The sequence below is a fragment of the Nicotiana tabacum genome, chromosome 14 (genome assembly GCF_000715075.1).
Source record: "Nicotiana tabacum cultivar K326 chromosome 14, ASM71507v2, whole genome shotgun sequence".
Classification (NCBI taxonomy): domain Eukaryota; kingdom Viridiplantae; phylum Streptophyta; class Magnoliopsida; order Solanales; family Solanaceae; genus Nicotiana; species Nicotiana tabacum.
In genome coordinates, this window is record NC_134093.1 from 33,875,302 (window position 1) to 33,886,796 (window position 11,495).

Here is an 11,495-nt window from a genome sequence, read left to right on the forward strand (position 1 = left end):
TTCATATTTTACTTAAATAAAATGAAAAGATTTAATTATTGCTTGTAATAACAAATTTTTAAAATTATTTATTTACTTATAATATTAACTATTAAGTAAATCTATTCATGTCCTTATTCGTAATTTGATACTTAAAAACACTTTTTGAAAAACTTGGCCAAACACAAATTATTACTCAAAAGTACTTTTCAGAATAATTGGCCAAACACAAACTAGTTCTCTCCAAAAGTATTTTTTTCAAAAGCACTTCTGATTTCCATCAGTATGAATTGTCTAGCTACGAAACCATTCAATTGAAATGACAATATTCAAATTTAAGAAATAAGCAATGCTAATGGACTATGTTTTATTACGGTTAATGTTGTGTTGGCAAAAACTAGTACAACTCACACACTGAAAACAAAAGGTATCACATGATAAAACATAGAAAACAACGCTAGTCAACAGTTGCAATGAAACCTTATTCCAAGATACCCTCCACTAGTAGCTGAGAATCTTAACGGCACATGAGTAATTAACCCTGGAGGCCGATGATACCTGACAAGAGTGACAATACCCACATGTTACTACTAACACAATTAAGGGCAAAACCAGGATGGCCAATATGATTCTCTATTTTCATTCTCAACAAAGCAGATGATTCAAAGTTGTCCAATTGAAAGCACATTGGCTAATGTTAAACTTAAATTTGAAAGCAAAAGAATCTTTTATGCTTCTATTTTGCTTGTTCATGGTTATCCCATGACTAGGCACACATCGCCAACAACTTTTCTCTAAATTATTTGCAACACTAATGAAAAACAACTAGCCTAAAAGAATCATTTGGTAAAACACAGATTGAACTAATGACTATAGCTAACAATCAATAGTTGATCAATGTAACCACGAAGCATAACTGAAATGACTAAAAGCAAATGAGCCACATAGAGAACGAATAAAGTTCCAGAAGGTAAGTGACGTTAGACAATTAATACTTACCACAAGCAACCCTTCCACCAGCATTTCCAGTGGCTTTACTGAGTTCGTGTCCTCCTAAAACAGCACAACAGCAAATTTTTATGTCAAATTAAGTAAAAGTGAGTAATAAATATGTTACGAAAAGTACACTATATTTCAACCCTATCATCTTTTTATTCCATGAAAGGGTTTTTGATGCTCCTACACCAGGCACCAGGTTCTTTTGCGTGCAAATACTGAGCTTCGTACCAAAATACAGCAAAAAAGGTCCATAATCCTCAAATCATCATATGACCATTTTGTTCATTTGCAACTATAGTCAACTTCCCTACCTTCTATTTTCTAAAACAAGTTGATATTTGGTAATCCTGACCATCCTCTTCGAATATTTGCATGTCACCTCACACTTTGCAAACTGGGGGACAGTTTCCTTTCTCCAACCACGCTGAGTATACAAACACATTAAAAGGAAAAAAAAAACTTTTGTTTAACCTATGGGTACTAGTCCAGCCTCAATCATCAATTGTTTAGTTAGCAATTTTAGAGGGAAAAGCCTCGCAACGACTAAACTACAGGCAAAAAGAGAAGTCAATAACTTATCATTGTAATATATTCTCTCAGTCCACCTTTCTTTCAAGCTACTAGAAGTCCCAGTTTCCGGCTAAAATCAAAACTCATCCCTCTCGTTCTCTCATCAGATCATCTCTCTTTGCATCACTGTCGAATTAATCAGAATTTGTTCTCTTGACTGCATTCAAGTAACTAGGTTTTTGTACTATATAGACAAGGGGAGAGAGAGAGAGAGGGAGAAGGAGAGGGAGAGAGAGACATGGTTAAATGGTAACCAAAACAAGTAACATGGAAAAAGAATTTCTAGAGCAACGTCCAAAAAGAAACTTAAGAATTGGGTTTGGCAGTTAGTATCTTAGCAATCTGACCCACTTATCTCCATCCACCCCACATCGCATGGACACAGTCCATAAACTGTCCTATTTCCAGATTTAAGTTCAAAATAAAACTTGGATAACAACAATTCATCCCTGAACCCAAGGCTTTGGACTAGTGGTAAGAGCGCAACACATGATGTGTTGGTTAGGCGCACATCACGGGGACGAACTCTGCATATGCAAAGGCCTGATATTTGAATGGAGATGGATAGAGCACAGGCCGATTAACCACCGAATTACGAACCATGTGCCACCTGCCCTCAGGGATTTCTTTGTCATTAAAAAATAAAGTAACACCAATCCATTCCAAGAGGGCATGTATAGAGATCACATCCTAATTCTTTGAGGAGATTGAACATCACGTAGAAATGCAAACCTCCCACTTAATTTTCGAGACAGCAATTACCTGGCTTTCTATTTCTACTCAATAAACAGAGTGGCAAATCCATCGAAGGAAGAAAAAGATGAGATCTTATGGATCGTGGGGAGATGTGGAAAAGATAAAAGTGGATCCTTACTAGTGTGATCATGGTTAGATTGGAGCCCTTTTTTTCACTTTGCCTAGTCTTCTTTAAATTAACCTTCATCATTTTCTTCAAAATTAGCCTAGAACATATCACACAAACAATCACATTTGGACTTCTTTTCTCAGATCTGTAATATTTTCAATAACTACACCGAATCTTCTAAATTGACCCATTAAGAAAAACATGACGTAAAAGTTTAGGTAAAATCATGTGTCAAGCACTACGGACTAGAGTTGAAGGTTGGCCGCAATCTTAAATCAAAAGCTGAATATCAAGGTCATATTTGTCTCTTACTTCTTCAGTCTCTTTTGTCTTCCACATTTCTCCTATACTAAATAAAAGTATGCCATCCTAGCTCATTATAAGTATTAGATGCTGGAGTTGGGGAACTGACCCTTTCCAAGATCATCAGGATCAGCATGAACAACCACAGCTCTTCCAATGATGGATTGTGGACCAGCAAGAGGAATCTGCAAAACTTCGGGTTGCTTATCAATTCAGAAACAAGAGTAGAACAAGATTAAAGCTTAGAATTCAACAAAGAAATTTACCTGCTTGTCGGTAATAGTAAAAGAGGCAGTACCTGAAATTTTTTGCAACGATTGCATCATTAGCAATGCTAACTAATTTGAAACAGGATTTTTTGTGTGTGTGTGTGTGTGGTGGTGGTTGGGGGGGGGGGGGGGTTCAGGCAATGACATCTTTGAAATCAATTTTGGCTTCATCGTGCAAAATACTTAAGTTTTTCTAGATATAGAATAACGGGTAAACCTTTACTGCAGTGGAATGAGCTTACAAAGCAGGGGGTTACCACTATACACCATGTCAAACCAAAACCCACTAGGCAATAGAAGATAATTAGTCTCCGAATTGCAGATTTTTTATTTGAAATAAAATAAGGATAACTTAATGAGGTTCAGTTTCAATTATTAAACAAGGAATGCTCACCATCTTCTCCAACTGTGATGTTACCAAGATCACCAGCATGACGCACCTCATCTTCAGGAGCACCATGCTCCTTACCAGCAGGATTGTAATGTGGTCCTGCAGGTTTACAGGGAAGAAATCCAAAATGAAAAATGGTCTAGAATTAATTTCTCTGTCCCCTTCTTCAGTAGATAAAATTACCCGTTGACATGCAGCCGTTTGTGGTATCACCAAGGGCGTGGACATGGAAGCCATGAAGTCCGGGTTTTAGGCCAGAGACATTTCCAGTAACTGTGGTTGGTGCTGTATATATTTCATCAATTAGAGATCACCCATGATAAGTGCAGTAATAAACCATTTTACTGTCATTAAAGTTAAACTTACCGTCTCCATCTTGAGTGAAGAAGATGGTGCCGCTAACACCTTCACTGCTGCTAAGGACGGCAACGGCCTTCACCATTTTTGTATGTGATCTAGAAAATTATGATACAAGAGTCTGTTATCAAGATAACACGTATAAGAGCCAATACAAAGCACATCAATAGTTTAATATGCAACTTCCTTCATAAGATGACAGACAACACCCCATAAACAAGTTTGAACTTACAAATTGAAAATTGCGTTCAGACAATCAGTTAAACAAGACTTCAGTCACAAGCCAGATAATTTACATTTCATCTCGAAAGCAAGCTATCAGATAAAGTGACAACCAAAATGTGAGGTACTCCATTTCTTCATCTCAACCATATTAGCCTGAATATTTAAAAGAGGGAATTCAAGAACACTTCGACATGTTTGCTTACAATTCCAAACAAGCCAAAATTGTCTTTCCGGAAATAGCACCCAAGGAGTGACATAGCAGTCAAAGGCGCGCTTAAGCCCTGAAGCGAGGCTCAAAACATGTTGAGCGCTTCGCCTCGCTTAGCAGGCGCTTCAGTGTTGTCATCAAGGCTCTAAGACATACTTTTTCTTGCCAATGAGCGTAATCTTGAAGAGAGACACTAAGCAATTGATATTTCACTTTACAATAAATTTTCTTCAATTTCTTTGTCCATATATTTGGTATTCATGCTTATAAATATAATCTTGGACTACACATACATATTTGTTATTTTTCTCCATTTGCGCCTTTTTTCATTAAAGCTCACACATTATTTGTGCTTTGCGCTTAAAGCCCCAACAGACGTTAGAGTTTTTTTGCGCTTTTTGCTTTTAATAACACTGGATGGTTCAAATCCCAACAAACACAAACAAATGCTAGGTAATTCTTTCCCAATCTGTCTAACTATTTGAGAGCAAAGTTACACAATACCTATACCGGAGGGAGATAGTCGGTACTCTATGTAATAGTCGAGGTGCACACAAACTGGAACGGGCACCACCACTATAAAAAACTACTATTTGTTGGAAATAAAACAAAGTAAAGAAAACACAAATTTTGTTTTATAGAACACTAAACAATGGATCATTTACCCCAAACATTCACAAAATACTCTGATTCGCTCCAAAACAACCAAAAAGAAAAAAACAATTCTCTCATAATTCAAATACTCGCGAAAAACAGAACAAGAACAAAAGGAAAAAAAGAAAAAAGAAATTGTTTTCTAATCCTAGAGCCATCAAATAAAGGCAGTAAACAATTTTTAACAGCAGGATACAATCGCGCGCAACACGCAGGTGATACGTTTTACATAGGGACAGAGCTAAAGCTGAGGCAAGAGGGTTTGTGCAGATAGGGCAAGAATTGAATTTTTTGGATATATATTAACTATTAAAATCCCCTTGATATAAGGAAAGACTCTATTGCAGTGGTAAAGAGGATTCAAAAATTGCTTTATTTCACAGGTTCAAGTCGTAGGTGTCACTCTTGTATTTTTTTCATATCAATTTCTGGTTCCCCCACTAGTTTTACATACAATCTTTTTTACAAGAAATGCCTGTGCGTCACTCCTAAACTCCAGCAGACAATCACACGCTCGAAAAGGCAAATACTCCTCTTGAATCAGAGTAACCAAACCTAATTAGATCGAACCACACATCAGAGACAGAATCTTCGCAAGGTGAAATCTTAATACACCTACGTTTATTCAACAATCATTAACCACAGAAAAATTAGCTCACACCGCAGACACGACACGGTTAAAAAGAGAAAGTTCTAGAACACTCTAGATCTGCTATATCCGAAGTTGAATCCAATATTTCATCATAAAGAGATACGAACAGTATCAGGATCAAATCCAAAGTTAGCCTAGTGATACCGATCAGCGTGAAAATCAAGCAAAAATGAATCGAATGAATAGACAAAAGTCAAACATCGAATACTCACATAAATAGGAAAAATTAAATAAATATATATTCAGAAATTTTTGAAGAAGAAAAAGAGAAAGAGAATGAATTTACCTCAGGGAACCCCTTGAATGGCTAGAGAGAGAGAGAGAGAGAATTCCAATCTGCGTGCGATACTGAGAAGTTGGATATGATGGAAATGGCCAGATTGAAGTGAAATCAGTGTGTTTTTATTGGAGAAATGGACTGACCTCTCTGACCTGTTGTGTGGTAGGTGGGCAGTGTGTGTATTCATTTTGCCAACTAGCTCTACGTGCTCTGGTATAAGTCGAATTCACACGTTACGAATTATCTAGAATGTCAGTAGTCAAAATGAGACAGTAATAAAATTCTCCAATTTCTCTCTTCTTCTTCTTTTTCTTCCTTTTTTTCTACACTAGTTGTATTTTCCCCCACGATTGTGAGATTTTCAAAAAAAATTAGTAAGTGAATATTATGATTCTATTGGCATTTTCTTGATATGTGCCGGGATTTCTACCGTGATTCGAGCCCCATTGCGGATATTCCGATTTTCTGTCTTCGGGCTCGATAAACCTTCCTCGGTCTCGCTCGATCTCTTTTTAGCTTGGTCTCAATCTTGGCCGATCTCGATCTTAATATCGGCCGATCTCGATCTTAATATCGGCCGATCTCGATCGGTCTTGGGATCACGAACCTGGCAATCTAACCTCGCATCATGATTCGATGTCATATAAGCTTGAACCTTGTCCGATTATGTTACAGTCTCGAACAGTCATACGAAGGGCAAACTCTATTTTGGCTGTATACAGATAGTCCTCTCGTTTTTCGGAAAGAAGATAGCGAGAAACGATATGAACTTATGAACTCCGACCCGATGGGTAGTGATGTCAGCGACGAGCCCGATTATGACGCATGCAACGAAACATCTCGTCGGTCCAGTTACCAAGGCATTAATTACATGTCAGTCATTGGTCGGCCATTATCGATTCCGAACTGTCGTCAGCTACCTATAAGAGCCCAATCTTTTCTTCATTTAAACTTTACATTCAAAGATTTCTTTCTTGTTTCTTCTTCAAAAACTCTCTTTGCTCCATAATTTCTACATCCAAATTTCTCATATCCAAACCTCATATTATCTTACTTCATCTTTCTTCGTTCATCAATGGCAAAAACCTCCAAAGTAGTGCCGCAAAAAGAGGCTTCTTCTTCATCACGCCCCGCCGGCGATGAGGCTGTGGAGGAGCCCCTCTCTGAGGAATTCATTCCGGTGGGGTGCCCAACCATCTCTGATTTTAAGGTCGAGAAGGCCTCCTCGGTACCGGGTCGATGCGAGCCAGTTTCGAGGTACAGGTGCTCAATCACCGAAAAAATCCTCGAAAAGGTTAAAGAGGAATGCAACTGGGCCAACAAACATGTGGTAGTTCCATCGCCCGAGGAGGCGATTACTACCTACGTAGAGGGGTTCCTAAGCGTTTACACTTACCCTTTCACGGTGGGTCCCTTAGACCCAGTCATTGTTGCCTTCTGTAAAGGATATGATATGACTCTCGGCCAGATCCATCATTCTTTTTGGAGAATTGTGATTCTCCTCCTATTCTTCTCAAGCAAAATCGAGGGGTGCATCTTCATCCTCAATCACCTTATGCGTCTTTACAGTCCTCGAATTTATCAAGGGGGACTGATCAAGCTTGCTCGTCGAACCAACAAAGCCCCATTCTCGAGCATAGACGAATCCCGTGACCGAGGTTGAATGGGCCGATTTGTCCGAATAAGGACTTTGGACCTGATCCCTGCCGAAGATATGCCATTTCCTTAGAAATGAAATAATGTTTTCGATGTTGAAGATGTATCCCAAATGCCGGAACCGGTTCCGGGACTCAAGCCATGGGTCGAGGTCCTGGTGTCGCAGAAAACATACTCTAAGCGTGCTTGGATAGAACTGTAAAAAGGTCGATGGGAGGCCCGCAATCACGGTAAGTTTCTCCCTTAAATCGATTTATCGTTTAGGTTTCCTTCTCAAACTTGATTATCTTTTTCCCCTTGTAGGTCTCGGGAAGGACGTCGTGATGAGGCCCTCATCTGGTGGTGAAGAAGTCCTTCCCCAACTACCTGCTCCAAGCAGGACAAGGATAAAAAGAGAAAAGGGGCTCTAAGCTCCCCACGCTCGAAAAAGAAAAAATTGGCAAGGAGGTCTCGCAAGACAAAATGGAACACCAATGCTATGATCTCGGACTCCATTCGCCGATTGAGGGATGAGTCCGGAGAATAAAAGGAAAATATTACTTCACTTGTGGCCCATGTGTGGTCCAATGTGGTGATACAAAAATCCTTTGAATCGGAGGAGGTAGATGAGAGGGTTCTGGGTGTAGTTTCTGAACTAGGAAGGGTTGAGGCTACTCCATCCCAAGCCGAGATGGTTGAAGAGGAGACCGGGGGCAAGGCTCCGCGGGTAGCGGAAAATATCTCGAGGGACGAGCTCAGGATGGTTGATATTTCGGGATCCCCTCAGATTTCAGATGCTAAGATTCATGAGGCCAACATGTTGTTCACCGGGAGACTGATATTCATGGCTTTTTGGATGGGATCGAGTTCGCTGCTTCAGAGGATATTAGCGGGTTTAGTGGGTTATCGGTACCGAAGAAAGTACCGTCATCGGATACTATTGGATCCTCATCGAGCCACAAACTAGTAGACCAATTCCCGGCCCCGAGTGTCAACCCGATCGTAGGCGGAAAATAATGCTTTTGGTCCCAGAGGATGCTTGAGTCTTTTCTCCCCCGCCGTGGGGATTGCTAGTTACCTTCGGTGCTTAGTGACCGAGGATGACCAAGCCATGATGGACACGGTAGGATCCGCTAGCCTTTTCAATGAGGCCCAACATGCTCTGAATCGGGTAATTTCAAGGGTACTTTTAATTATTTCTTCTATACTTAGAGTTATAGATAATTCTAACATCTTCTTCTTTATTTGTAGGCTTCGGTGTTGCATCACGAGGCTTTCCTCTGAGTTCGGGAGGAGCATGAGGCTGAGATTCGGGGCCTTACTGAGAAGAGTGATACCTTCAAGTCCCTTAGTGAGAAGCTTCGGGTAGATTTGGTAACGGCTCAGGATGAGCATGTCGAGATGACTAAGCAGGTATTTCGAGTGCTTCATGATAGTGAAGATGAACTGGAGATAACTACTAACGATTCGATTATGCAGGTCCGACAGAGGCTCAAACAAATCGGGCGGCTCCAAACACAGGTGAATGTGATACAGGCCGAGGTGGAAGAGTTTAAAAAGAATATGGACATCCTAGCCTCGAAAAAGGAGACCGTCCATGCTCAATTGGAGTCGACCGAGGCCCAGCTCCAAGCTGCAAAAAAGAAAGCCTTGGTGCAGGTCAAAAAGATAAATGGGCTTCAGTCTCGGTTGGATTTGGCCGTTTTCGATAAGGCGGGCTTGGCCAATGAACTCGAAGTGGCTAGATCCGAGGTGGTCGTGGCCATAAAAAATGTTGATGCTAAAGTGGCCCAATTTAGGGTTGATGTAGAAGCCAATCAGGCCAAGACCAGAGGCATGGTCGAACATGCGAAAGGGCAAGCTCGAAGGGAAGCCCTCGAGGAAGTTCAGGCCCAGGGGTTCGATGTCACGGCTAAGATCGAGAATGCCAGAGTAGAGGAATCCAGGGCCCGGAAGCTGGCCTTCCCTGAGGAAGACTCTGATAGTTCGAGTGAGTCTGAAGACGGAGAAGATCCCGAGGATGGAGATACAACCTCTGATGAAGATCGAGCTTCTTAGGATGTTTCTTTTGTATTTTTCCCAAGGACATTTTTTAGCCGTTGTTTTTAGGCCGATTTGGCCTTTGTAAAAAAAACTATTGTATATAAATATAAAACTTTCGTTGTCCTTTCGGCTCTCATATTTTTCTTTTGCTTTGCTGTATTTACAAAGGTTGAAAATGCCTTAACATAAAATAAGGTTGTGTTCGAGGGTTCAAACAAACTTCGCCTTTATTTCCTTTCTAGGTTTAGGCGTTATCGGGTTTTGATGTTATCAAAGTTTTTCCCGGAAAATATCTTAAGTCTGAGATTTTTCCGAGGGTGGACTTTAGAACCGGTTGTGAAAGAATTTTTATTTTTTCGAAGGCCTACTTTTGTTACAGTTTTTGGACGTCTCCGAGCCGTGTTCAATTGGTCGTAGCCTTTTAGTTCGAGAGTTACCCATTGGGTTTGTTTTCCCATTTTATCTGGGTTTGTCCGAGATAATAGTTCTCGCGCGGGGTGACCGTGACTTTTTAGAAATCGGGGCATTGCTTATTAGGTCTTTTGCTCCCTAAAATATCGAAGATTAGTTCTTCGATTGTAGTATCTCTCGATTCGTTGCTTTTGGGCAGCTAATCGGATGAGGGCGGTTTCACGCCTTTCATCCAATAGTTCTAGGCTCGTATTTATGGCCTCGTTATTTGATTCCTTTGTTGCATATCGGGATCGGGTACTCGGCTCTCCAACTTCGACAGGTATTAGATCTTCGACCCATAAACTAATGAGAATAGGGTAGCCCCAGTACTGGATTTTGAGGTTGTGAGATATGCCCAAAGAACTTCGGGCAGAATTTTCTTCCATTTTCCTTTGGCGTCGGTTTACCTCTTCTTAAGATCTTGGATGATGGTTTTGTTGATTGATTCGGCTTGCCCGTTTCCGCTAGGATGATAAAGTGTTGATAGAATTCTTTTGATCTTGTGATCTTCGAGGAATTTGGTCACTTTGTTGTCGATGAATTGTTTTCCGTTATCATACACAATTCCGGACGGTATCCCGAATCGACATATGAGGTAATCCCAACTGAAGTCGATGACTTCCTTCTCTTTAACTTTATCGAAAGCATGCGCTTTAACCCACTTAGAAAAATAGTCAGTCATAAATAAAATAAATTGAGCTTTACCTTGTGCCAATGGAAGGGGGCCGACGATGCCCATTCCCCACTTCATGAATGGCCATGGTGACAAGACCGAATGGATCAGTTCCCCAGGTTGGTGAATCATTGGTGCATGCTTTTGACATTTGTCACATTTTCGAACAAACTCTTTCGTATCTTTTTCCATGTTGATCCAGTAATAGTTAGCTCTAATTACCTTTTGAACCAATGATTCAGCACCGAAATGATTTCCGCAAGTGCCTTCGTGCATTTTTCTTAGAACGTACTCGGTGTCTGCTGGTCCTAAACATATCGCTAATGGACCATTGTACATCCTTCTAAACAAGGTTCCATCTTCGATCAAAGTGAATCGTGTTACCTTTGTGCGTAGGGCCCTCGATTTTTTCGGATCCGACCAAAGCTTTCCGGTTTTCAAATATTCTATGTATTTGTTTCTCCAATCCCAGGTCAAGCTTGTGAAATTTATCTCGGCGTGGCCTTCTTCGACTACTGACCTCATAAGTTGCACGACGGCCCCCGAATCAAACTCGTTGTCTTCGACCGATGATCCTAAGTTTGCGAGGGCATCGACCTCATTATTATGATCTCGAGGTATATGTTGCAAAGTCCACTCTTAAATCGGTGCAAAGTAACTTATAACTTATCTAGGTATCTTTGCATTCGGTCTTCTCTAACTTCGAAGCTTTCGTTAACCTGATTCATTTTTAGGAGGGAGTCGCATTTGGCCTCGATCACCTCCACTCCCAAGCCTTTGGCTAGTTCGAGACATGCAATCATGGCCTCATATTCGGCTTCATTGTTAGTCAATTTCACAGTTCTAATAAATTGTCTAATCACGTTGCCTGTGGGTGGTTTCAGTACGATGTCGAGCCCATACCCTTTCGCATTCGAAGCACCGTCCGTGAAGAGGGTC

At 40.6% G+C, this 11,495-nt stretch overlaps 1 protein-coding gene across 3 annotated transcripts; it reads right to left on the reverse strand.

Annotated features, from left to right (window-relative positions):
* Positions 1 to 322: 322 nt before the first annotated feature.
* LOC107774639 (superoxide dismutase [Cu-Zn]) lies at positions 323 to 5,937 on the reverse strand. Of its 3 annotated transcripts, XM_075229480.1 has the most exons (9): positions 5,759 to 5,875; positions 5,275 to 5,375; positions 3,743 to 3,831; positions 3,560 to 3,661; positions 3,380 to 3,475; positions 2,983 to 3,014; positions 2,826 to 2,901; positions 979 to 1,032; positions 323 to 537 (listed from the first exon to the last, which is right to left on the reverse strand). In XM_075229480.1, the coding sequence occupies exons 3-9, from the start codon at positions 3,816 to 3,818 to the stop codon at positions 515 to 517; spliced, it is 459 nt and encodes a 152-aa protein (XP_075085581.1). In that variant the 5' UTR covers positions 3,819 to 3,831; positions 5,275 to 5,375; positions 5,759 to 5,875; the 3' UTR covers positions 323 to 514. The 3 variants fall into 3 exon arrangements, with proteins under 3 accessions (XP_075085581.1, XP_016449721.1, XP_016449723.1); XM_016594235.2 differs by lacking the exon at positions 5,275 to 5,375 and having other exon boundaries at positions 5,759 to 5,937; XM_016594237.2 differs by lacking the exon at positions 5,275 to 5,375 and having other exon boundaries at positions 3,743 to 3,854; positions 5,759 to 5,910.
* Between the last annotated feature and the right edge of the window lie 5,558 nt (positions 5,938 to 11,495).